This window comes from Panthera leo, chromosome B3 (genome assembly GCF_018350215.1).
Source record: "Panthera leo isolate Ple1 chromosome B3, P.leo_Ple1_pat1.1, whole genome shotgun sequence".
Taxonomy (NCBI): Eukaryota; Metazoa; Chordata; class Mammalia; order Carnivora; family Felidae; genus Panthera; species Panthera leo.
In genome coordinates, this window is record NC_056684.1 from 146,495,640 (window position 1) to 146,523,143 (window position 27,504).

Consider the following 27,504-nt stretch of genomic DNA (forward strand, 5'->3'; position numbering starts at 1 on the left):
AGGTGGCCATACATTTGTGAGTCCGTATCTGGGTTTACTCTTCTGTTCTCTTGATCTATGTGTCTCTTTTGTGCTTGTAGCTTACTGTCTTGATAAGTACAGCTTTGTAATATAGCATGAAATCCATAATCATGAAGCCACCGTTTCTTTGTGTAGCAGAGACATTTCAACACTACTTGCTCCTTAAATCCATGAACATGAAGGTGTTTCCATTTCTTTGTGTCATCCTCAGTTTCTTTCACCGTTTTTAGAGTCTTCAGATTATGGATATTTTAACTCTTTAGGTATCCTATTATATTTGGTGCAGTTGTAAACGGCATGGATAGTTTTTTTATTTTTCTTTCTGTTTCTTCATTATTGCTGTGTAGAAATGCAGCCGATTTCAGTATGTTGATACTGTATCTTGTGACTTTGCTGAATTTGTGTATCAGTTCTTGCAATATTTTGGTGGAGTCTTGAGTTTTTTATATACAGTGTCATGTTATCTGTGAAGAGGGAATGTTTGACTTCTTCTTTTCTAACTTGAATGCCTTTATTTATTTATTTATTTATTTATTTATTTATTTATTTATTTTTGTTGTCTGTTTTTGAGGATAAGACTTTCACTGCTGTGTTAAGTAGAATGATGGGAGTGGACGTCCCTCTTGTGTTCCTGATAGTAGAGGAAAAAGTTTTTTTCCCCACTGAGGATATTAGCTGTGGGGTTTTCATGTATGGACTTTATGATGTTGAGGTGTGTTTCCTCTACCCCTTGTTGAGGGTTTTATCAAGAATGGATGCTGTACTATGTCAATTTTTTTTTTCATCTATTGAGAGGGTCATATCATTCGTATCCTTTCTCTGATTGATGGTATGTATTACATTGATTTATTTGTGACTGTTGAACCACCCTTACAGCCAAGGAATAAATCCCACCTGGTCACATTAAAGGATCCTCTTAATGTATTGGTTGATTCAATTTGCAAGTATTCTCTTTCTTTTTTTTGTTAACGTTTATTTATTTTTGAGACAGAGAGAGACAGAGCATGAATGGGGGAGGGTCAGAGAGAGGGAGACACAGAATCTGAAACAGGCTCCAGGCTCTGAGCTCTCAGCACAGAGCCCACGCGGGACTCGAACTCACGGAATGTGAGATTACGACCTGAGCCAAAGTCGGACACTTAACCAACTGAGCCACCCAGGCGCCCCTGCAAGTATTTTCTTGACAATTGTTGCATTCTTGCTCATTAGGGCTAGTGGCCTGTAAGTCTCATTTTTAGTGGGGTTTAGGGTTTAATCTGGTTTAAAACTGTGATCATACTCATCTTGTAGAAGATGAATTTGGAAGTTTTCTTTCCATTTCTATTATTTGGAACAGTTTGTGAAGACAGGAATATTCTATTCTACTTAAATAGAATATTTCACACTCTTGTTAAATATCTGGTAGAATTCACCTGTGAACCTATCTGGCCCTGGATTTTTGAGTGTCAGTAGATTTTTGATTAATGATTCAAATTCTTTGCTCATTATCAGTCTGTTCACGTTTTCTATTTCTTCCTTTTTCAGTTTAGGTAGTCTTCATTATTCTGGGAATTTATCCATTTCCTCCAGATTGCCCAATTTGTGGGCATATAAATCTCCAAACTATTGTCTCATAGATGTATTTCTGTGGTGTCAGTCGCGATGTCTCCTCTCAAATTCTGATTATATTTACTTTCGTCCTTTCTGTTTTTTTTTTGCCAAGTCTGCCCATGGGTTTTCATTTTTATTTATTCTTACAGAAACCAGCTTATAGTTTCATTCATCTGTTCTACTGTTTTTCTTTGTTTCTATATCATTTATTTCTTCTCTAATCTTTTTTGTTTACCTGTTCCTGCTGGCTTTAGGGTTCATTTGTTGTTCTTTTCCTAGTTTCTTTAGTTGTAAAGTGGTTGTGTGTTTGAGACTTTTCTTCTTTCTTGAGTTTGGCCTGTACTGCTATATAATTCACTCTTCCATCAACTTTGCTGCATCCAGATGGTTTGGAACTGGCATGTTTTCATTTTCATTTGCTTCCATGTATTTTTTATTGCTTCTGTAATTTCCTGAAAATCTCATTCAGCTTTTACTACAATGTTCTTTAACCTAATGTTTTGGTGGTGTTGCCCAAATTTTTCTTGTGGTCGACTTCAAGTTTCATAGTGTTGTGGTTTGAAAATACGCATGGAATGATCTCAGTCTTTTTGTACTTGTAGAGGGCTGATTTGTGACATAGTATGTGATCTGTTCTGGAGAATGTTCCATGCGCACTCAAAAAGAATGTGTATTCTGGTGCTTTAGGATGGAATGTTGTGAATATATCTGTTAAGTCCATTCAGTCCATGTGTCTTTCAAAGCCATTGTTTCCTTATTGATTTTCAGCTTAGATTGTCTTTCCATTGTTGTAAGTGGAGTGTTAATGTTCTCTATTATTACTATTGTCTATTATCAATGAGTTTCTTTATGTTTCTTATTAATTGAGTTATATATTTCAGTGCTTAAATTTTTGGGGTATAAATATTTAAAGCTTCAGATCTTCTTGTTGGATAGACCCCTTTATGATGATATACTGCCTTCCTGATCTCTTGTAACAAACTTTGGTTTGAAAACTGGGTAGTGTGATATGAGTGTGGTACTACAACTTTCTTTTGACGTCCATTAGTATGATAAATTATTTACCCTCCCCTCACTTTCAATCTACAGGTGTTTTAGGTTGAAAATGAGTCAATCGTGTGCAGTGTGTAGAAGGATCTTGTATTTGTTTTTATCCATTCCGGTATCCTATGTCTTTTGATTGGAGCATTTTGCCCATGTACATTCACGGTAATTATTGATAGATATAAACTTAGTGCCATAGTGTTACCTCCAAAGTCATTGTTTCTGGAGATTTTCTCTGCTTATTTCTAGTCTTTGTTACTTTTAGTCTTCCTTTCCCACTCAAAGGGTCCCCTTTAATTTCTCACAGGGCTGATTTAGAGGCCATGAACTCCTTGGGTTTTGTTTGTCTGGGAAATTCTATCACTCCTTGTATCTGAATGATTGCCTTACTGGAGAAAGTATTCTTAGCTGCATAATTTTCAATTGCGCATGTTGAGGATATGATGCCACTCCCTACTTGCATGAAGGTTTCTGTAGAGACATCTGCCATAGTTTTTTTTTTTTTTTTTTTTAATCTTCCCTTGTTAGTTGGCAACTTCTTTTGTGTTGATGCTTTTATGGTTTTTCTTTATCTGGATATTTTGCCATTTTCCTATGATATGTCTCAGTGTTGGCCTGCTTTTTATTTAATTTTTTATTTTAATGGGTGTTCTCTTTGCCTCCTAGATGTGGACGTCCGTTTCCTTCCCCAGCTTGTGGAAATTTTCACTATAATTCACTCAGCTCAAATGTATCCCCTTTTTCTCCCTCTTATTCTTTTGGGACTCCTTTCAAAAGAATGTTATTACAGTTTATGGAGTTGCCGATTTCCCTAAGTGTACGTTTGTGATGCAATATTTTAATTTTCCTCTTCTTTCCAGCTTCATTTCCCCCATACTTTTATCTTCTATGTCCCTTCCTCATTCATCTGCTTCTTTCAGCCTTGAGGTCATTATATCCGATCAGTTTCACATCTCGGTTGCAACATTTAAAATTTCATCCTGACTAGTTTTTAGGTCTTTTCTGTTTGCAGTAAGCGTATCCTTCAGGTCTCATATATTTTCCTCAAGCACAGCTAGTATCCTTATGATACTGTTTGAAAATCCTGTTTCATTATGAGAGTTTTTAGAAATTCTGTTTGAGGCACATTAGTTTATGTGTTTTAATTATATCCCTCACAATGACCTTTTATCGTTTTTTCTTTTAGGATGAATTCCTCCATCATGTTGTTGTCTATGTCTCTGCCTTCTTAAATGTTTTAGAAAATCCTGTTATCTTTTCTGCTTCTAGGGTAGTATCTTTATTGAGGAGTGTTCACATACTGTCCACGGCCTGACACTTCATGAAGCATTTGTTTTATGTTCCGTGGCACTGTGCTGTCGTGTTTTGGCTGCTCTGTCCCTCAGGACAGTCCTCTGCAGAGTTTCTTCTTGCCTACAGTGGCGAGTGTTGGACCTTGTCCCCAGTGTTGTGAGTTTTAACTAGGTGAGTTTGGTCTGCTTGTTAAAAGAGGCTAATTCCTATCTCCCCTATAGGTGAGGATATGCATCACTGTATGATCAGCTGACTTGGTGCATGTGGGGGTTTACGGTGGTCTTTGGAGGAAGGGGTGCAGTGGTGGTCTGGTTGCCAGGCACTCTTTCCTAGTAAGCAAGCACTTGATGGGGGCTGGAGTAGGTGGAGCTTGGTGTTAGTGGCTCAGCTTGCACTGGGGATGCTGTGCTGCTGAGTGAAATCTGTCCATGCTGATTGGTGGAAGGAAATATTGGCATCAGCTCCCTCTCTAGTCCCTGGAGTTGGAGGTCCCAGCCTCCCCTGTTCAGGAAGCCCTCACACAGCGAGAACACTTGTGGGTCCCAGGCTTCCGTCAGAATTGCTTTCACCCTGTCCGCGTCCAAGCCATTGGCCCATCTGGTGGCACAGGGCTCTTATGTTTTATCTCAGGAGCTCTAGCTGGGTTTGAAAACTCCAAATTGTGTGAACTCAATATGACAGGGACCCCACTGATCCTCTGGGAGAGGGTCTTGATGTGCTGTGCCTGGAGCTGATTTACCCCAGATGGGCAGCTGCATCAATACTAGGGGCTTGGAGTGCATGGTGAAGAACAACCAGAAGGCAGCGTCCAGCTAGCTGCTCTCAGAAGAGGCTCCTGTGCTAATGATCAGGGAATTTTAATGGTGCCTGTCAGCTCTCCTGTCCTATGAGAGGCAATGCCCCGTCTCCCGAATGCACTCCACAAAGGGAATTTTCTCTCCCCATGCGACCCAGGGAATACTCAGACCACAGTTGCCCTTATGGGCCTCTGCCCTCCTCCACAGGAGCACTGCTGTGCCCACCAGACTCCGCCCCAATGATGGGATTGACTTTTAAATCTTCAGTCTTCGAGCTCCATGTTTACAGCAGGTTGACTTGTCATGATTAACTTTATAGGTTATCTTGACTGTGTCATGGGTGCCCAGATTTACCACTGTTTCTGTGGATGTCTGTGATGTGTTCCAGAAGAGATTGGAATTTCCATCCATGGTTTCTTTCGGCCTGGGCACCACCCATTCCATTAAGTTTGTGAATAGAATCTGATGCAGATGGAGGAGAAATTCCCTTATTTTTACTTCCCATGTGCTTGTTTGAACTGGAATATTGGTCTCCTCTGGCCCTTTTTCTGAGAGTTACATTATCAGCTCTCCACGTTCTGAGACTAGACACTAGTCAGAATCAGACAAGAATTACATCACGGGTTTTCCTGAGTCTTCAGCTTGTGACAGTAGATCATGGGTCTTCTCAACATATTTAGTTATGGAAACCAATGACATTTTGGTTGTGTTCCTCTGGGGAATCTTGACTAATACATGGAGATTGTTTGTCTCTCCTTTAGAGTAATTGAATAAAGCTGTAGCTCATTTAAAGTCCTGAGTAGCAAAGGGCTATGAAGAAAGTGTCACGTTGTTTGACTGGGACAAGGGCTGGGTGAGGATAAGGAGGAGCTGTGGGATCCTGTGGTCCTGGCTGCACAGGGAGCGCATCTGGGAATCCTGTAAATGTGCAGCTGTTGTGCCTCAGGAAATCTGTAATTCACTCATGTTGAGGGACCGGAGTAAGCAAGTGCAAACAACTGTGTCTTTGTGCATGTTTGTCTAGTTTCCCTATGACAACCCAGTTGCTAATTCAGAGAGTTAATAGGTAAACACAGAATCATATAACCAGGGAGGCTCCCTGGGGAAACTGCTGTGTGGAGAGGAAGCCCCAGACCCTGACAGGAAAACTGCCTGTAACCTCCATGTGCACCTGCGCCTGGGAACACAAAGGAGAATTGTGCATAGTGTGCGCCCCCTGGTGGTGCTGATCCCCTCCTTCAGGGAGGTTTGTGTCTGGGCTCGCAGTGATGTCCCCTTACTGTGTCTTTCGCACAGTAATATGTGGCCGTGTCCTCGGTCTTGAGGTTGTTCATCTGCAGATACAGCGTGTTCTTGGCGTTGTCTCTGGAGATGGTGAATCGGCCCTTCACGGAGTCTGCGTAGTATGTGCTACTTCCATCACTATAAATGCCTGCGACCCACTGCAGCCCCTTCCTTGGAGCCTGGCGAACCCAGCTCATGTCGTAGCCACTGAAGGTGAATCCAGAGGCCACACAGGTGAGTCTCAGGGACCCCCCCGGCTTCACCAGGTCTCCCCCAGACTCCACCAACTGCACGTCACACTGGACACCTGCAGACACAAGACATCTTGGTCAGGAAACTGTCACACATCCACTCTTTCTCAGTCATATCCACTCACACACTCAGTGTCTCCCGTTCACCATGAATTACCTTTTAAAAGAGCAACCAGGAAAACCCAGCCCAGCACAAACTCCATGGTGAGGTGTGTGTGTTCTGTGCTGATCACAGAATGGGAACACCTGGGACTCCCGGGGCTGGGGCTCCTCTCCCAGCTGCACGTTCGAGCTGGGTTGGTTTTATCAGCACAGGGAGGGCCCCATTTGCATGTCCTCTGACATATATATCAAGCTCCAGACTTAGGTTTGATTTTGTAAAAGTGAATGACATGGTTAGGGACGTACTTCTACATTAGTTTGTGTGGATGGCGGTGTGACAATATGAAGAATTCTTTTTTTTTTTTTCAGTTTTGGGTTTTTACCTTAATTAATGGAGGCTTCGGCATAACCTTTAAGAAACATTTACCTCAACAGCATGATCACGCATTATTTTCTCTTAAAATATTTTAATTTTTTTATTATTAATTAGTATTTATTTTTAGTTTTAAAAATTAACATCCAAATTAGTTATTATATAGTGCAACAATGATTTCAGGAGTAGATTCCTTAGTGCCCCTTACCAGTTTAGCCCATCCCCCCTCCCACAACCCCTCCAGTAGCCCTCTGTTTGTTCTCCATATATATGAGTCTCTTGTGCTCTGTCCCCTCCATGTTTTCATATTATTTTTGTTTCCCTTCCCTTATGTTCATCTGTTTTGTCTCTTAAAGTCCTCATATGAGTGAAGTCATATGAGTTTTGTCTTTCTCTGACTGACTCATTTCACTTCGCATAATACCCTCTAGTTCCATCCACATAGTTGCAAATGGCAAGATTTCACTCTTTTTGATTGCCGATTAATACTCCATTGTATATATTTACCCCTTCTTCTTTATCCATTCATCCATCGATGGACATTTGGCTCTTTCCATACTTTGGCTATTGTTGATAGTGCTGCTATGAACATGGGGGTGCATGTGTCCCTTTGAAACAGAACACCTGTGTCCCATGGAGAAATGCCTAGTAGTGCAATTGCTGGGTCATAGGGGAGTTCTATTTTTAGTTTTTTGAGGAATCTCCATACAGTTTTTCAGAGTGGCTGCACCAACTTGCATTGCCCCCAAAATGCAAAAGAGATCTTCTCTCTGCATCCTTGCCAACATCTGTTGTTGACTGAGTTGTTAATGTTAGCCATTCTGACAGGTGTCAAGTGGTATCTCATTAGGGATTTGATTTGCATTTCCGTGATGATGAGTGATGTGGAGCATTTTTTCATATGTCGGTTGGCCATCAGGATGTCTTCCTTGGAGAAGTGTCTATTCATGTCTTTTTCCCGTTTCTTCACTGGATTGTGTTTTGGGTGTTGAGTTTGATAAATTCTTTATAGATTTTGGATACTAACTCTTTATCTGAGATGTCATTTGCAAATATCTTCTCCCATTCTGTCAGTTGAATTTTAGTTTTGCTGATTGTTGCCTTCACTATGCAGAAAATTTTGATTTTGATGAGGTCCCAGTAGTTCATTTTTGCTTTTTTTCCCCTTGCCTCTGGGGACGTGTTGAGTAGGAAGTTGCTGCGGCCAAGATCAAAGATGTTTTTGCCTGCTTTCTGCTCGAGGATTTTGATGGCTTCCTGACTTACATTGAGGTCTTTCATCCATTTTGAGTTATTTTTGTGTATGGTGTAAGAAAGTGGTCCTGGTTCATTCTTCTGCATGTCGCCGTTCAGTTTTCCCAGCACCACTTGCTGAAGACAGTGTCTTTATTCCATTGGATAATCTTTCCTGCTTTGTCAAAGATTAGTTGGCCATATATTTGTGGTTCCATGTCTGGATTTTGTATTCTGTTCCATTGATCTGAGTGTCTGTTCTTGTTTTTTTTTTTAATATTTTTTGGCATTTATAAATTACTTTTCAGAGACAGAGACAGAGCATGAGCGGGGGAGTGTCAGAGAGAGAGGAAGACACAGAATTCCAAGCAGGCTTCAGGCTCTGAGCTGTCAGCACACAGCCTGATGTGGGATCTAACTCACGAACTGCCAGATCGTGACCTGAGTCAAAGTCAGATGCTTAACAGACTGATCCACTCAGATGCCCCTGAGTGTCTGTTCTTGTGCCAGTACCATACTGTCTTGATGATTACAGCTTTGAAGTATAGCTTGAAGTCTGGGATTGTGATGCCTCCTGCTTTGGTTTTCTTTTTCAAGATTTCTTTGTCTATTCGGCGGCTTTTCTGGTTCTATACAAATTTTAGGATTATTTTTTCTAGCTCTGTGAAGAATGCTGGTATCACTTTGATCGGGATTGCATTGAATATGTAGGTTACTTTGGGTACTATCAGCATTTTAGCAATATTTGTTCTTCCTATTCAGGAGCGTGGAATCTTTCCCCATATTTTGTCTTCTTCAATTTCTTTCATAAGCTTTCTATAGTTTTCAGTATAAAGATTTTTCACCTCTTTGGTTAGATTTATTCCTGGGTATTTTATGGTTTTTGGTGCTACTGTAAATGGGATAGATTCCTTGATTTCTATTTCTGTTGCTTCATTGTTGGTGTATAGGAATGCAACCGATATCTCTGTGTTTGTTTTATATCCTGCCACTTTGCTGAATTCATGAATCAATTCTAGCAGTTTTTTGGTGGGGTCTTTTGGGTTTTCCATATAGAGTATCATGTCATCTGTGAAGAGTGAAAGTTTGACCGTCTCCTGGCAATATGGATGCCTTTTATTTCTTTGTGTTGTCTGAGTGCAGAGGCTAAGACTTCCAATACTATGTTGAATAACAGTGGTGAGAGTGGATATCCCTGTCTTGTTCCTGACCTTAGGGAGAAAGCTCTCAGTTTTTCCCCATTGAGGATGATATTAGCATTGGGTCGTTCATAGATGGCTTTTATGATCTCGAGGTATGGTCCTTCTATCCCTACTTTCTTGAGGGTTTTTATCAAGAAAGGATGTTGTATTTTGTCAAATGCTTTCTCTGCACCTATGGAGAGGATCATATGGTTCCTGTCCTTTCTTTTATCGATGTGATGAATCACGTGAATTGTTTTACAGATATTGAGCCAGCCCTGCATCCCAGGTATAAATCCCGCTTGGTTGTGGTGAATAATTTTTTAATGTATTATTGTTTCTGGTTGGATAATATCTTGTTGAGGATTTTTGCATCCATGTTCATCAGGGAAATTGGTGTATAGTTCTCTTTTTAAGTGTTGTCTGTGTCTGTTTTTGGAATCAAGGTAATGCTGGCTTCATAGAAAGAGTTTGGAAGTTTTCCTTCCATTTCTAATTTTTTGAACAGTTTCAAGAGACTAGGTGTTAACTCTCCCTTAAATGCTTGGTAGAATTCCCCTGGAAAGCCATCTGGTTCTGGACTGTTGTCTTTTGGCAGATTTTTGATTACTAATTCGATTTCCTTACCTGTTAAGGGTCGGTTCAAATTTTCTATTTCTTCCTGTTTCAGTTTTGGTAGTGTATATGTTTCTAGGAATTTGTCCATTTCTTCCAGATTGCCCATTTTATTGGCATATAATTGCTCATAACATTCTCTTATTACTGTTTTTATTTCTGTTGTGTTGGTTGTGATCTCTCCTCTGTCATTCTTGATTTTATTTATTTGGGTCCTTTCCTTTTTCTTTTTGATCAAACTGGATAGTGGTTTATCAATTTTGTTAATTCTTTCAAAGAACCAGCTTTTAGTTTCATTGATATGTTCTACTGTGTTTTGGTTTCGATAGCACTAATTTCTGCTCTAATCTTTAGTATTTCCTGCCTTCTGCTGGTTTTGGGTTTTATTTGCTGTTCCTTTTCCAGCTCTTTAGTCATAAGGTTAGGTTGTGTATCTGAGATCTTTCTTCCTTCTTTAGGAAGGCCTGGATTGCTATATACTTTCCTCTTATGACCGCCTTTGTTGCATCCTAGAGGTTTGTGTTGTGGTGTTTTCATTTTCATTGACTTCCATATACTTTTTAATTTCTTCTTTAACTGCTTGGTTAGCCCATTCATTCTTTGGTAGTTTCTTCAGTCTCTAATTATTTGTTACATTTCCAAATTTTTTCTTGGGGTTGATTTTGAGTTCATGACATTGTGGCCAGAAAATATACATGGTATGATCTCGATCTTTGTGTACTTACTTAGGGCTGAATTGTGTCCCAGTGTATGGTCTATTCTGTAGAAATTTCCATGTGCACTGGAGAAGAGTGCATATTGTGTTGCTTTAGGATGAAATGTTCTGAATGTATTTGTTAAGTACTTCTGGTCCAGTGTGTCATTCAAAGCCATTGTTTTCTTGTTGATTTTTTGATCAGCTGATCTGTTTATTGTTGTAAATGGGGTGTTGAAGTCTCCTACTATTATGATATTCTTATCGATGAGTTTCTTTATGTTTGTGATTGATTTCTATATTTGGGTGCCCTCACAATTGGCGCATAAATGTTTACAATTGTTAGGTCTTCTTGGTGGATAGACCCTTTGATTATGAATGATATAATGCCATTCTGCATCTCGTGATGCGGTCTTTATTTTAAAGTCTAGATTGATATCAATATGGCTACCCCGGCTTTCTTTTGTTGAACATTAGCATGATAGATGGTTCTCCTTCCCCTTATTTTCAATCTGGAGGCGTCTTTAGGTCTAAAGTGGGTCTCTTGTAAAAAGCATATAGATGGATCTTGTTTTCTTCTCCATTCTGTTACCCTATGTCTTTTGATTGGGGCATTGAGTCCATTGACGTTTAGAGTGAGTACTGAAAGATAGGAGTTTATTGCTATTATGATGCTTGTAGAGTTGGAGTTTATGGTGGTGTTCTTTGGTCTTTCTAACCTTTGTTGATTTTGGTATTTATTTATTTATACAGATATATTTTCATCTTTTCTCCCCTCAGAGATTCCCACTTAAAATTTCTTGCAGGGCTGGTTTAGTGGTCACAAACCCATTTAATTTTTGTTTTACGGGAATCTTTTTATCTCGCCTTCTATTTTGAATGACAGCCTTGCTGGATACAGAATTCTTGGCTGCATATTTTTCTGATTTAGCACACTGAATACATCCCGCCACTCCTTTGTGGCCTGCCAAGTTTCTGTGGATAGGTCTGCTAAACCTGATCTGTCTTCCCTTGTAAGTTATGGACTTTCCCTGTTGGTTTTATGATTCTCTCCTTGCCTGAGTACTTTGTCAGTTTGACTATGATGTGCCTTGTTGATGGTCGGTTTTGGTTGAATCTAATGGGAGTCCTCCGTGCTTCCTGGATTTTGATGTCTGTGTCTTTGCCCAAGTTAGGAAAGATTTCCGCTATGATTTGCTCACATAACCCTTCCACCCCTATTTCTCTCTTCCACTTCTGGGACCCCTATGATTCTCATGTTTTTCCTTTTTAATGAGTCACTGATTTCTGTAATTCTTAAATCTTGCTCTTTTGCCTTAATCTCCTCTTTTTTTCTGTTTCATTATTCTCTATAAGGTTGTCCTCTATAACACTGATTCTCTGTTCTGCCTCATCCATCCGTGCCAACGCTGCATCCATCTGTGATTGCAGCTTAGGTATAGCATTTTAAATTTCATTCTGTCTATTTTTTACTTCTTTTATCTCTGCAGAAAATGATTCTAATCTATTTTTGACTGCAGCTAGTATTCTTATTATTGTGATTCTAAATTCGGGTTCGGAAATCTTGCTTGTATCTGTGTTGGTTAAATCCCTGGCTGTCGTTTCTTCGTGGTCTTTCTTTTGGGGTGAATTCCTTCGTTTTGTCATTTTGAAGGGAGAAAAGGAATTAATGAGGTCGCAAAATTGAAATTAAAAGATAAAATTACAGAAATATTAAAATTAAAAATTAAACACACACACACAAATTGAACGGAATATGCTAGATCCTAGGTGTGTTTTGTTCTGGGTGTTGAAAGTGGATTGACAGATTAGAGAAAAAAATGGGAGGGGGAGAAAAAAAAGGAAATAATTTGAGAATTTGAAAAAATGAATACAATGAAGTAGACTAAAATGAGAGGATGGGAGTAAAATAGAGTTTGAAAAAATATACAGAAAAGTAAAGAATATAGTAGAAAAAATAAAGAACAATATTTTTAATAAAAATTAAAATAAATGTGATTTTTTTCTTTTTCTGTATTCTAGAAAAAAGAGAGGAAACAAAAAAGAGAAAAAAGACACAAAAAGGAAAAAAAAGGAAATTATTTGAAAATTCAAAAAGTGAATACACCGTCGTAGACTAAAATAAAATGATGGAAGTAAAATAGAATTTGAAAAAAATTTACATAAAAGCAATCAATATAGTAAAAAAATTAAAGAAAAATATTGTTAATAGAAATTGAAAGTAAAATGAAGTTTTTCTCATTCTGCATTCAAGAAAAACTACAGAAACGAAGAAGAGAAAAAAAAGAAAGAAAAAATAAAAGGGAAACTGGAAGTTTGAAAACGGGAATACACTGAAGTAGAGTAAAAAAAATGTTGGAAGTAAAATAGAATTTGAAAAAAAAGTACAGAAATGTAAAAAATATAGTAATAAAAATTAAAGAAAAATATTTTTAATAATATTTGATAAGAAAAATAATTTTTTCTGTTTCTGCCTTGAAGATAAAGAAAAGAAGTGTAAAAGAGAAAAAGAAAAAAAAGAAAGACAATTGACTAGGTGAACCTGCTAACAGATTGAAGTAGGACTGAAATTACTTTGTTATCCCCTAGATGTCAGTCTATGTAGCTCTTTATAGTCTATAAAGTAAGCGGCAGTGAGACTTGTGTTCCTGAAGAGCCCTGTTGGCCCAGTTGGGTGGGGCTCAGTGTAATGGCTCCGCTCTCCACTAGATGGCGATTTTAGGCTCCTGGGGTGGATTGTTGTGGTGCTTGTAGGTGCGAATGCACATGCCGGGAGAGGTGAAAATGGCACCACCCAGCTACCCAGTCTGTTCTCCTGGATCAGCAATTGCGCACCCATCCTCTGTCTTCAGCCCTTGTCCACTCCCTGCTCCTTCACTCTCCGTGACCAGGCCCGAGGCCGCACCTCTCTCCCAAGTTTTGTCACAGACGCGGCTGTTTTCCCCGGACCCTTACATCCAAAGGACCGCAGCTTTGACCTGTTCTGCCCCTCTGTGGGAGGGTCTCACCAAGCAATGGCCCAATGAGCAATGGCCGAATATCAGCAGCACCTAGGAATGCTTGCTGGACCCTGTTGTTGTCGGTGCCCCGAGACTTTGGCCAGGTACCAGCCCGCCCCAGAAAGAGTTCGCGAGAGAGTGTAGCAGCAGCGTTTCATGGATTATGCAAAATCACAACACACGTCTGGCACCAGGCTTCACCCTAAACGACCTTGTTCCAGCACCAGCGAATGTGGCCGTTTTCCGGGGTCTGCTGGGACCAGAGGGCTTTGGCAGTCTCCTCCAAATGTCCTTCCAGCAGTGCAACTGCCTCTCCCCGTGTGGCCTGAGAACATCCCGGACCCCACTCTGTTCCTGGGATTCTCCCTTCCCACCAGAGCACCTCCAGGTATCGAGCTGTGGAGTTGCAGCCTTTGCACTCCCCTTGTTTACAGTCTTAGTGGAATTTACATACTCTCCTTTCTCCTTTCTCCCTTTTTAGTTGAGTCCCTGTGGCTGTTTCCAATTTTCCACTTTCTCTCCAGCTGCTTTTGGGGAGGGGTGCTTTTCCTTTATTCTCCCCCACTCCCCAGTCTCCGTCCTCTCTCCGCCTGCAAAAGCACCTCCCTTCCTGCAGCTTCATGCTCCCCAAGGTCCCCTCTCCACGCCACGTACTGTTGAATTCTGTGGTTCAGGTTGTGCAGATTGTTGTGTTAATCCTCAATCAGTTTTCTAGGTGTGTAGGATGGTTTAGTGTTGGTCTGGCTGTATTTCATGGACGCGAGACACACAAAAATCTTCCACGTTGTTCCGCCATCTTGTCTCCTCCCCCATTGACTGCCTGATTTTCAATTGAACATGTGAGGATATTATGCCACTCCCTTCTTTCCTGCAGGTTTCTGTGGACACTTCTGCCATAGTCTTTTTTTATCTTCCCGTATTCGTTCGCAAACTCTTCTGACTTCATGCTTATAGGGTTTTTTTAATCTGTGTATTTTGTGAATTTTACTATGTTATGTCTCAGAGTTGGCCTGCTTTTTTTTTTTTTAATTTTAATGGGAATTCTCTGTGGCTCATAGATGTGGACGTCTGTTTCCTTCACCATTTAGTGGAAATTTTCCACTCCAATGCGCTCAGACAAAACTTCTCCCCTTTTTTTCTCCCTCTCTTCTTCTTCTGGGACTCCTTTGAAAAGAATTTTATTACACTTTATGGAGTTGCTGATTCCCTAAGTATACGTTTGTGATGCAATACTTTAATTTTCTTCTTCTTTCCTGCTTCATTTCTCACAAAATTTTATCTTCCATGGCACTTACTCATTCGTCTGCTTCTTTCTGCCATGAGTTCATTATATCCAATCAGGTTCACATCTTGGTTACAGCATTTTAAAAGTTTCAGCCTGACCTGGTTTTAGGTCTTTTCCATCTGTACTCAGGGTATCCTCATGTCTTCTAGGCTTTCTCAAGCACAGGTAGTATCCTTATGATAGTTTTTAAAAGTTCTGTTTCCTTATGATAGGTATTAAATTCTGTTTGAGTCTTATTATTTATATGTGTTTTAATTATATCCCTGGCAATGTCCTTTTATGGTTTTTTCTTTTGGCATGAATTCCTCTATCACTCTGTATGTCCATGTCTCCTCTTTCTTAAGTGTTTTAGGAAAATCCTGTTATGTTTTCTGCTTCTAGAGTAGTGTCTTTTTTGAGAAATGTTTACATACTGTTAACAACCTGACATTCTGGAAGCATTTCTTGCATGTGCTGTGTGCACTGTGCTGTCTTGTATTGGCTGCTCTGTCCCTCAGGTCAGTCCTCTGCAGAGATCTCCTTGCCTCCAGGGGAGATTTTTTCAACATTGTCCATAGTGTTGTGAGTTTTAACTAGGTGAGTTTGGTCTCCTTATTAAAAGAGGCTGATTCCTATTTCCCCTAGAGGTGAAGCTATGCCTCACTCTATGGTCAGTAGACTTGGTGCCTGTGGGGGTATATGGTGGTCTTTGGAGGGAGGGGTGCAATGGTGATCTGGGTTGTAGGCACTCTTTCCCTAGTAAGGAAGCACCTGAGGAAGGAAAGGTGGGTATGTCTTGGTGTCAGTGGCTCAGTATCTACTGGGGGGTGTTGGGCTGCTCACTGAATTCTGTCCATGATAATTGGTGGGAGGAAATATTGGCATCAACTCCTTCTCTAGTCCCTGCAGTTGGAGTTTCCAGCCACCCCTGTTCAGGAAGCCCTCACATAGAGAGAACAATCTGTACTCATGGGTCCCAGGCTTCCTTCAGAACCCGGCCTTCACCCTGCCTTTGTCCAATCCATTGGCACACCTGGCAGCTTAGGGCTCTTATGTTTTATCTCAGGAGCTCTAGCTGGGTTTGAATACACCAAATTGTTGAACTCAATGTGACAGGGACCCCACTGATCCTCTGGGACAGTGTGTTGCTGGGATGTGGTTGGAGCTGGTTATCCCAGAAGGGCAGTTGCATGAACACTAGGAGTTTGGAGTTCATGGTGAGGAAGAACAAGAAGGGAGCGTTCAGTTAGCTGCTCTCGGCAGAGGCTCCTATGCTAATGACCAGGGCAGTGCAATGGTGCCTGTCAGCTCTCCTGCCCCATGAGAGGCAATGCCCTGTCTCCCAAATGCACTCCAAGACGGTAACTGTCCCACCCGATATGACCCAGGGGACCCTCAAACCGCAGCAGTCCCTATGGGCCTCGGGGCTCCTTCTCCACAGGAGCACTGCTATGCCCACCAGGGTCCACCCCAGTGATGGCATGGACTTCTAAATCTTCAGTTTTTGAACTCAACATTTACAGCATGTTGACTTGTCATGATTACCTTTATGTGTCATCTTGACTGCGTTATGGGAGTGTCCAGATTCACAACTGTTTCTGTGTATGTCTGTGATGAGTTTCCAGAAGAGATTGGCATTTCCATCCATGGTTTCTTTCTGCCTGGGCATCACCCATTCCATCACAGTTCTGAGTAGAATCCGACGCAGAGGGAGGAAGAATTCCCTCATTTTTACTTCCCATGTGCTTGTTTGAAGTGGAACATTGGTCTCCTCCTGCCCTTGTTCTTAGAGTTACATCATAGGCTCTGCAGGTTCTGAGACTAGACACTAGTTCAGAATCAGGCGAGAATTATACCACTGGTTTTCCTGGCTTTCCAATTTGTGACAGTAGATCATGGGACTTCTCAGCATATTTTGTCATGGAAACCAATGTGCTTTGGCTTCTGTTGCTTGAGGGAATCCTGACTAATACATGCAGATGATTTATCTCTTGTTTAGAGGAATTGAATAAAGTTGTAGCTCATTTAAAGTCCTGAGTAGCAAAGTGCCATGAAGGAAGTGTCACGTTGTTTGATTGGGACATGGGCTGGGTGAAGATAATGGGGAGCTGTGGGAGCTTGTGGTCCTGGCTGCACAGGGAGTGCATCTGGGACTCATGTAAATGTTCAGCTATTGTGCCTCAGGAAATCTGTAATTCACTCATGTTGAGGGACAGGAGAAAGCAATGCAAACAACTGTGTCTTTGTGCATGTTAGGGTAGTTTTCCTAGGAAAACAATGATCTAATTCACACAGGTAATAGGTAAACACAGAATCCTGTGTCCAGAGAGGCTCCCTGGAGAAACTGCTGTGTGGACAGGAAGCCCCAGACCCTGACAGGAAACCTGCCTGTAACCTCCATCTGCACCTGCGCCTGGGAACACAAAGGAGAATTGTGCATAGTGTGCGCCCCCTGGTGGTGCTGATCCCCCCTGCAGGGAGGTTTGTGTCTGGGCTCCCAGCGAGGTCCCCTCACCCTGTCTCTTGCACAGTAATATGTGGCCTTGTCCTTGGCCCACAGGTTGTTCATCTGCAGATACAGCGTGTTCTTGGAGTTGTCTCTGGAGATGGGGAGTCGGCCCTTTACTGAGTCTGTGTAGTACGTGCTACTTCCATCATCATAAATATATGTGAGCCACTACACCCCTTTCCTGGAACCTGGCGAACCCAGCTCATTCCATATCTACTGAAGGTGAATCCAGAGGCTACACAGGTGAGTCTCAGGGACCCCCCAGGCTGCACCAGGTCTCGTCCAGACTCCGTCAGCTGCACGTCACACTGGACACCTGCAGACACCGACATCTTGGTCAGGAAACTGTCACACATCCACTGGTCACTCATATCCACTCACAGACTCAGTGTCTCCCGTTCACCATGAATTACCTTTTAAAAGGGCAACCAGGAACACCCAGCCAAGCACAAACTCCATGGTGAGGTGTCTGTTCTGTCCTGATCAGAGAATGGGAACACCTGGGACTCCCGGGGCTGGGGCTCCTCTCCCAGCTGCGGAGTCTGGATGGGCTGGTTTTATCAGCACAGAGAGGACCCCATTTGCATGTGCTCTGACATATATATCAAGCTCCAGTCTTAGATTTGATTCTTTAAAAGTGAACTACAGGGTTAGGGACGCACTTGTAGTTTAGTTTGTGTAGATGGTGTTTGACAATATGAATAATTGTATTCAGTGAGTACAGGTGTATTTGCAGTCCTGTGTGCATTTTTACAGGTCTTTCATCAACATAGATCATTTTCACTCTACAAGTATTTTACATACTTTTTGAAATTTAACCCAAAATACTTTATTCTGTCATTTTCACTTGTATAATTTTGTTATTTATTTTGCATGTATTTTCATGCTGGTGTGTAGAATCACAGGTGGTTTGTTTTTATTTATTTTCTTTGTTCATTTTGCATCCTGCTCTTTTCCTCATTTATAAAAACTGGTTCTAATATTTTTTGTGGTATCTCTAGGGTTTTGTTATGTTTAAGATCAATGTCACCTGCAAACATGTAATTTTCCTTCCTCCTTACTGATTTAAATGTCTTTTATTTTTTTTATTCCCTATTTTTTTCTGGTTATGTCTTCCAATGGTAGGAGAAGAAAGCTTTTCCCTTCTTTTCTTCTGGGATTTAGCCAGTGTAAGGATTCAATTGACATAAGACATATCTACAGGAGAGAATAAATTTCATTTTGTAAGTGCATGGCCTTCCTAATGACATGACACCCAGAGAAAGGACAAAGCAGGTGGCACTTGTGTCTTTCAGACAAAAAAACATTGGGTTTGGCAAGAGTTAAGTTTGGGGTCACCAAGTAAGTAGGTTTGTTTGCATAGCCTTCTTGTCCCTGTATTCTTTATTCTGGTTCTAACGATGGTTCTTCCCTCTTGGTACATGGGAGGGAGATTTATATCCTGCTGACAAGGGACAATGGAGAGTCTGAGTGTACTTGGACTCTTTCTCAAGTGACTTTCACCCAAATAAGCAGTGTGACAAGATGACATAGTTTGAGGTGGCATATGTATTCTTCACGTTACATGGGGAACACTTATGTTAGGGGTGACCATCATTGCCTGGCTCCTGATTTGACAGGAAAGCCTTCAGCATTTTACCGTTCAATATGCTGTCAGGTGTGGGCTTTTCATAGTGGCCATGATCATGTGGAGGTAATTTCCTTCAGTCCCTTTTTAATTGGGTTCTTTTTAAATGATGAACATGTGTTGAATTTTGTCTAATGTTTTTTTGAATCAATTAATGATGGCTTTGATTCAGTCATTCCCTCTGTTAAGGGAGGACGTCACATTTATGCATCTGTGTATGTTGAAGGATCCTTGCATCCCTGGAGTGAATCCCACTGGATTATGTTGTATGATCCTCTCAATGTTCTGTTGAATTCAGTAAGCTCAGATTTTGTGAAGGAATTTTGCATGTATGTTCATTTGAGATAGTGACCTGTAGTTTCCCTTCTTGTGGTGTCTTTCTTTGGTTTTGGTGTGAAAACAATGCTGTCCTCACAAATTTCATTTGGGAGTGCTGTTTTTTTATCAGTGGTTTGTAATAGTTTGAGAAATATTGGCATTAATTCCTCTTTAAATACTTAGTAGAAGTTTTGATAAAGCCATGGACTCCTAGGCAGATTTTTTGCAGGGTGAGGTTTTAGATAGAGAAATCTTATTAATTTTTCTTTTGTTCCTTTTGTATTTTTCCATGAAGCAGTCTTGGTGGCCTGCCTTATGGCATAAAATGTGTAATTTGTTCCTGGTGATCTAATTGTTGGCCTATAAATACCTAAGTTTTTCTTTAATGATCGTTTCCATGTCTTTAGTTCAGTTATGTCTCCTCTTTCCATTCTGATTGCATTTGTTTGAGTCTTCCCTGTTTCCCCAGGCTACCTATTTGTTTCAAATTTTACTTACTTTTCCAAATACAAATTTTTATGTAATTTATCTGTTTTCTGAATTTGTGATAGTCTCTATTTTCTGTCTGCTTTATCTTTTTATGGTATTTTTATGTTTATCTTGTTATGTCAGTAGAAATGCCAATGGGTTTTTTAAGGAACCTGAAAAATATACAATTCATATGAAAGCACACAACACATGGAAGCAACAAAACAATCATGACGTCGAGAGAACCTGGAGACATCACACTTCTCTCTTTCTAAATATATTGCAGAGGTACATTAACCACAACAGTGTGATTCTGGCATCAAATGAGATATTTAGACCAGTGGAGCTCATTACGGAGCCCAGAAGTAGAAGTTTGCAGATGCAGTCAGCAAATCCTGCACGAGATTTCCAACAATGCACAGTGGGGGGAGGATAGTGTCTCTTAAACATGGTGTTGACTAGGGGCACCTGTGTGGCTTGGTAGGTTAAGCATCCCACTTCCACTCAGGTCATGATCTCATGGTTTGTGGGTTCGAGCCTCACATCAGGCTCCTGCTGACAGCTCAGGGCATGGATTCTGTTTCTGCCTCTATCTCTGTGCCTCCCTACTCATGATCTGTCTCTCTCCCTCAAAAACAAAGTAAAAATTAAAAAATAGTATTGATACATACATGCAAAATAATAACATTTGGCCATAATCTTTCTTCATACATATACGTCGACACAAAAAAAATCTCAAAATGGATGAAGGATTAAGAAGAACACTTGAACCTAAATGCCTTCAAAGAAAACATGAAAGATGAATATGATGACATTCACTTGAGAATGATTGATTTGATATAAAAGCAAAGTCACAGAGAACAAAGCATGCAAGGGGGGCTACACCATACTAGAAAAGGGGCAAGCAAATATTTGTAGAGCTAGAAGGAAGTCTATGGGCGGGTAGCCCCTCCCTGCCCACTGGGGCTCTCCAGATGGATTTGACAAATTGGGTTCCTCATTGGTAAATGGCTGCTTGTTTGGTGGATGGACTGATGCTGACTGACTGGACATGCCATTGCCACGACTGTGGTAAAGAATGTAATGCCTGAAATGGTTCCTGGATTTGCCATTCCATTATGGATTTAGCTAGACCAAGGAACTCACTTCAGCACATAGACAAACTACGTACTTGCAAAGACTTGGGGTGATAATTAGAATTTTCTACCCCACATCATCCTTAATCATCACAGAAGCAGACGATGAGGATATGTGGATTAGGGGAACAGATATGGAACATGAAAAACTAGACACAAAATTCCTTCAGGAAAAATCCACCTGGAAACTGGCCTGGAACATCCAGAATCATTGTCCTTGGCCCTTAATGAGATTTGGAATGCTCCAAATAGCAGGCAGGGACTGACCCCCTTTGCAACAGTATTTTAGAAAGGAGTCCTTAACCCTTTCTTCCCTGATTGAGTGAACTTTATGATAACTTATATGACCAAGTTGATGCCATGCATAGCCATGTCCAAGAAGTAACAGGTGCACTTGGGTTATATCATCCATAGACAATAAGAACATGGCCTCTGCCACAGCCTAGCCATGCAACCCTTTCTACAGAATATGGGATGCTCATCAAGTCTTCAGAGAGCACCCAGTGCCACCTCGCTGAGAAGGACCTTATGACGAACTGCTAACCGACTACACTGCCATCAGAATTAGGGAAAGATTCTTCTGGATTCATGCCAGCTGCACAAAATAGTTCCAGAAAATGCCATCGTCAAGATCCTGGATGGCCATCCCCACAACGACCATAGGTAAGGATTCCCAGAGCCAATTCCCAGGCTCCGGAAACACATGGCATCACATAGTAGGTCATGGATCAAAAAACTGCATTTCCACCGAGTTTCATTTTCCGGCTCTTTCCTGTCAGGAAAAAAAAAAAAAAAACTTTTTAAAATGGTGCCTACCCTTTCCCCCACTATTAAAAGACTGACTACATTTCCTGCTCTCCCTCTGAACCTCTATGTCTGTCTGTCTTCAGACTGCATCTGCCCCATTCACCTGTGTAGTTATCTCAGCAGGTCAGACACAGACCCTTACACCAGTTTTCCAAGTCCTGTCTACAGTAAATAATCAGTCTGATTGTCAATTGTTTTGACATCAGGATAGCAAGTAAGCCCCCAAAGTAGTGTTATTTCCTGCCAATGCAAGCAGGTGAATGCACCATGTGGATGGACAAATAGAAGGGTGTGGTATCCACAACCAGAACGACAATGTCACTCTGCCTTTCCTTCCACTGCATTGATTGGGACCACAACTTTGATGGAAGCTTCAGGATGGTCCTTTGCTCAGGTGAAGTATTGGGAGAGAATATTTCCTTTGTATGAAGTCATGGTGCTAGGTTCTCTCTCTCGGTGACATAGCAAGGCAATCTGGTGCCAGGTGGTCACAAGGTGCTCCAGCATAACCCCCATGGCACAAAAACTTTCCAGATCACAAAATGTTTCATTGGCACTCAGACTACCTGTGCATCAAGTGACATAGCTCAGCCACTTCCAGGTAAGGCTTCCTAACAGCACAAGTCATATGAGAGTAGACCGAAAATCTGGAGTAGCTCAGTCAGGTGACAAAACCCACCTTATAGCTGCTGAAGGGCTGCAGGCCTCCCGTGTCTCACAAACTTTCAGGAATGCATGATAATTGACCAGTGACAGTGACCCTCAATTGCCCAGACCAGTGGGAACACATGACAGGCTCTACATGAGCTGGTCAGGCTAACATCTTGGCACTGTTTGGACTGTTAGGAATTCCCAAGGCAGCAGGGTAGAGATGTACAGGTTGAGAGCAGACTGTGGCTGGGACTCCTTGGTCATCGATGCTGAATGGGACATACTGGCTAGCTCAGTCATGACAGAGTCTCCCCTGTGGCCCTTTAGATACCCTCAACTGCCTAGACAGTCTTGGGAATGTGAGCCATCTTATGGACAGCTGGGAATTTACATTTCAGTAGTCAACTGTAAAGCGCCACCTGTTAGGAGGGGGCTTTAATGCCCGTCAAGTGGGTAGACTGAAAGGAGAAATGGTGTGTTTAATGTCCCCCCTCCTTCAGTAAATCTTGAATTATGGGGTTCAATTACTCAGTCCTCTATTGCGCACAATATTGATGTGCATATACTGTCTTAATTGGATGTGGGGGGGGTTGCAATTTGCAGTCCTACAGACTCCTGATATGTAGTTCCCCCCAGGAAATCCAGGCACTGGGTTTGTTCCCACTGGCCTTGATGGCATGTGAGGGCATCCACATCATTAACAAGACAATGCACGGTCAAAGGGGCCACAGTTGCTAAAAGAGATTCAGTAAAGATTCTTCCAATAGTGACATCAAAGCAATGATGAGACCCTTCTACTATCCCTCCCTTTATACCTAGTAAGCTAAAGGGCACCACACTTTTATTTGGAGGGGTTCCTGGGAAGCACTGTACCTTGGCTTCAGGGTCAATGAGAGAAATAAAGTGTTCTCTGTGTCTGTGTCCTACACGGTAATTACAGAAGTGTAGGGGCAGTTGTCCCAGGAGGAAGGACATACTCCACAAACCTCCAGGTCCCTAGGCAGGGGCCTTGGCATCTCCCCACCCACTGGGATCCCAGCTCCCCACTACCAGGGCTGTCCTGTCAAGAGATGTGATGGCACCCACCCGAAGGGTAGGAACAGCATTCTCTCGAAGATCCCAAAGAGTCTGATCAAAGTTTCTGACTTGTGTTCAGGCTGTCCTGAGATTAAGTCACTAGGGACCCCTCTTCTCAGAGCTGTGCATAAAGAGAAGTGTGGGCATCATCTCTAGAGCAAGAGATCTGGGTTGAAGTTCCACCCCTTGAATGGGGCACTGCTGGGACCCTCCTGTGGGCTCCTATCTATGGAGGTGGTGATCCCATCAGCTTTTGCAGAAAAGAAGTCTTGGGCTTCTTGAAAATTCTCCTTTTCACATCTGACTATGGCATGCATGCTAATGCCTGCTACACTACAGCTGGTATTTCCATGAACTGTATTGGCACAAGGCTTAAGATCAGAGTAGTCCTTCAAGAAGAACTCCTTAGATTCTATTGTCAAGTGCCTCTCCTCCAGGTGGAAATGGACAAGGGCTCATGGGCGCATGACATAAGGCAAAAACAAAACAAAACACAACAAAACCCAAAACCCACACCCATTGAATTGTCCCCATTCTATCTTAGAGTTGGATTGCATCACCTGGGCTTGACCTCTCCCAGTGGGCCTGTGCTGTCGTGCCATAAAAATCCAAGTCCGGAGAATCAGAGCTTCTTTCTTCCTACCTCTGTGGGCTCTGGGGCCCTAGGGAGCCTCTTCCTCAGAGCCTTCCCCTTTTTCCTTGGTGTGTGTCTCTTGCCATGTGCCTTGGGGTGATTGTCAGAGCCTTTTGATACAGTGAAAAGACTGGAAGCTCCGTAGGTTGTCTCTAAGTAAACAGGCCGCTGATACCTTGAGCTTTTCAGTGATTTATGAATCTGGGGCACTTGGACCAATCCAGACAGCTGTAGTATGTCAAGTGCTTAAAGCAACAGCTTGAAGCCAATTGTGAAGACCCACTAGAGCCAATCAATGTCCTTGTCTCCCTCCCTTTGGATAAATGATTCCAGGAAACCTTGCATTTTCATGATGGTGTAGTGCCTGTCACCATTTCTCTCTTTCACACTGGTCCTTGGATATGTTGGTGTAGTGAAGACCTGGGATAGAAGTTAACTCTTCCCAGACACGTGTGATTAGGCCTCCCACGCTGCAGTGTCCCCCTCAACACCTGTCAAATAGGGAGCCATTGTCAACAGCAGTGACGAATACAGCCAGTAGGGGGAGGTTGCCTTGGTCGTGTCCTCCACCCAGAGAGACATGATGCTCCTGGTAGAGTTGCCTCTGTCACTAGGTAGGCATGGCTAAGCAAACACAACACCAGGGTACTGGCTGCAACACAGTGGACCCAGCAGCTGGCGTCTTCTTCGACACTAATCTAGGCATATGGTCTTCGGTGTCCAGCAATATCTCACTTGGAGATGAGTAGGAAATACACACCTCTGGAACCCTAGGATGGTGCCTGATTGTTGGTCTCTGCAGGGAGTCTGACCTTTTATGGCACTGGTAACTTAGGGTAGGGGTTTCTGGCAACACGTGGCATCAGCCCAAAGCAAAGCTACAGACCACCGGCAAGCTCCAGCTCCTTCCCAGAGCAGCTGAGATGTGGGGGTGAGAAACGAGTGAGCCATTTTCAGTGCTAACACATTGTTGGAGGGCACCACCTAGGCCCCCAATCCCATCCCTGGGGACAAATGTGTTGGGGACCCCAGCTGTTGTACAAAATTAAGAACATGTAGACTGTATCCTGCTGAAGGAATAGGGAAGAGCCATTGCTCAGGGGGTGGATAGGCAGCTCCCTAGGCATCTGAGCTCTGGCTTTGGATACATGAGATGCATGGGGCCCTCCTGACTCAAGGTGGGGTTTCCGTGCACCCCCAACAAAGGAAATGGAGGCACAGGATTTATGACTCACAGGGCCCAGAAGCAAGGGTACACAAGGACCTTGGGAAGGGCATGCCTCCTTCACACAGTCCCAGTGATCAGGGCACAGAAAACAGGGTAGCAAGTACCTGATTACTTGAGAATGGATGGGGCTGAAGTCCCTAACTTTTCACAGGCTCACCTCTGTGTGGTTATTTGAGAAGGCTCTCAGAAAACCAGTGGGAATCCTAGGCAGATCCTTATCTAAGGTTAAACTCACTGAAAAGTAGGCAAGAGAAAGAGAGCAGGGATTCACATTGATCGGGCTCCAACTGGATGCCAGAGTCATCCATAGGCACTTGTGCCTACCTTTCTTATTCATTTCATTTGGTGCTCCTTTAAACCTCATGGTCTCAGTCTCCCACATTTGAAATTTGCTCTCCAGGGAGGCACAGCTTGTGCTAGGTGGAACCTAATGCCAGTCCCCTTCCCTCACAGCCACAGACACCCCAGTGTGGAACAGGCAGTGTGGGTGGGTGGTAGCCCTCCATTATCCTGAACCCACATTGGGACCGGGGGAAGACAGATTACCTGGAGAATGAGAAAATGTTCAGTGTGCAACCGCACAGTTTTGGAGACAACTCATGAATTTGTCCCTGAAAGAGCTTGTGTGAACGTCTCTTAATTCTGGAAGCATATACCTCAGTTCAAGGCCCAGAAGCTGACTCAGGTCCTCTGCACATAATCTCGGGCTCAGTTTGGGCTCTTGGAAGCTTAGATATATACGTAGAGGCCACAAGCATGCAGTGTTTAAGGTTTATTTCAGCGTTCTGGTCAGTGAGCCATGAGAGATGTGTGTCAGAGCCGTGATGTGCCTGTGGACCCCTGTGTCTCCTGCAGACCCCCGAAACGTGGATGTCAGCTCTGCAGCCTCATTACTGTATTTTCACACATGTGCCAGTTGGATTGTCTATAGTTGTTCAGCAGTCAGGAGGCTAATTATGGATTGTCGTCAGCAACAATCAGTCCCTTAACTTTCTCGGGGTTGATAATTTGACATTTGTGGCGACACCACAAGGAATGAAGCTATTATGGCTTAAATGGGACCAAAAACCGCTCTGAGATATAACAGGGATTCATGAGTTTGCCTCACTGGCCGCCTTCTTCTTGGAGGGGTCCACTGCCTGTGCTCCCAACAGTGCCTCGTCCAGTGCACCATGGAGGATCCCAGCTTATGTGGCAATGGCAGTTCCTGTCATTGTCACACGACCCTCTGTGACTGCATTTCTCCGGGATACAGTCATAGTTCAGCTGAGCCACACTGCCAGTGCAGTAGGTGTCCTGACAGAGCTTTCCAGAAGCATAGGGGGTACCAGTTCTCACATGACCAATCTCGGTTGTTCCTGTGCTACTATGTGAATTCAGCCGCCAACACCAGAACCCTGAGATCTCAGATGGATGGAATCCAACATGCTCTTGCAGCTGAGGGAGATGTGTGACGATCCTACACTGCAGCCTTCCACACGGCTCGTCTGTGTGGGAACAGGGTTCAGCGTTGAATTCCCCAGGGTCTTCTGCAGTGTCCATATCGGCTGCTTTTTTGATTTATGGCATAGCAGACATCTTCACCTTTCCAGAATTTGCAAAGATTTCTTGGCAGCGCATAGTGCGGTCAGTGCAGTTCCCATGATAGCAGCATCCCTCTTCAGTGCATGGGGTTCCATCTTGCCTATGGAAGTCATCAGGGTACGCCAAGGACACTCCACAACCCTGCCTTCATCCTGTCTGTGTCGAAACCATTGGCCCTCCTGGCATCTCAGGGCTCTTATGTTTTATCTCAGGAGCTCTAGCTGGGTTTGAATACACCAGATTGTATGAACTCAGTATGACAGTGATCTCACTGATCCTCTGGGAGAGCATCTCGCTATGCTGTGGTTGGAGCTGGTTATCCCAGAAGGGCAGTTGCATGAACACTAGGGCTTGGAGTTCATGGTGAAGAACAACAAGAAGCAGCGTCCATTTAGCTGCTCTCAGCAGAGGCTCCTATGCTAATGACCAGGGCAGTGCAACGGTGCCTGTCAGCTCTCCTGCCCCATGAAAATGCACTCCAAGAAGGTAACTGTCTCACCGGATGTGACTCAGGGATCCTCAAACTGTAGCACTCCCTATGGGCCACGGGGCTGCTTCTCCCCAGGAGCACTGCTATGCCCACCAGGTTCCACCCCAGTGATGGCATGGACTTCTAAACCTTCAGTCTTTGAACTGCACATTTACAGAAGGTTGACTTGTCTTGATTACCTTTATGTGTCATCTTGACTGCGTCATGGGTGCCCAGTTTCCCCACTGTTTCTGT

General features: G+C 42.7%; 1 gene segment (V, D, J or C); it reads right to left on the reverse strand.

Moving 5' to 3' along the window:
- Positions 1 to 5,752: 5,752 nt before the first annotated feature.
- LOC122223222 lies at positions 5,753 to 17,881 on the reverse strand. The segment is given in 2 exon segments: positions 5,753 to 6,336; positions 17,664 to 17,881. Coding segments are annotated over 2 exon segments (399 nt in total).
- Between the last annotated feature and the right edge of the window lie 9,623 nt (positions 17,882 to 27,504).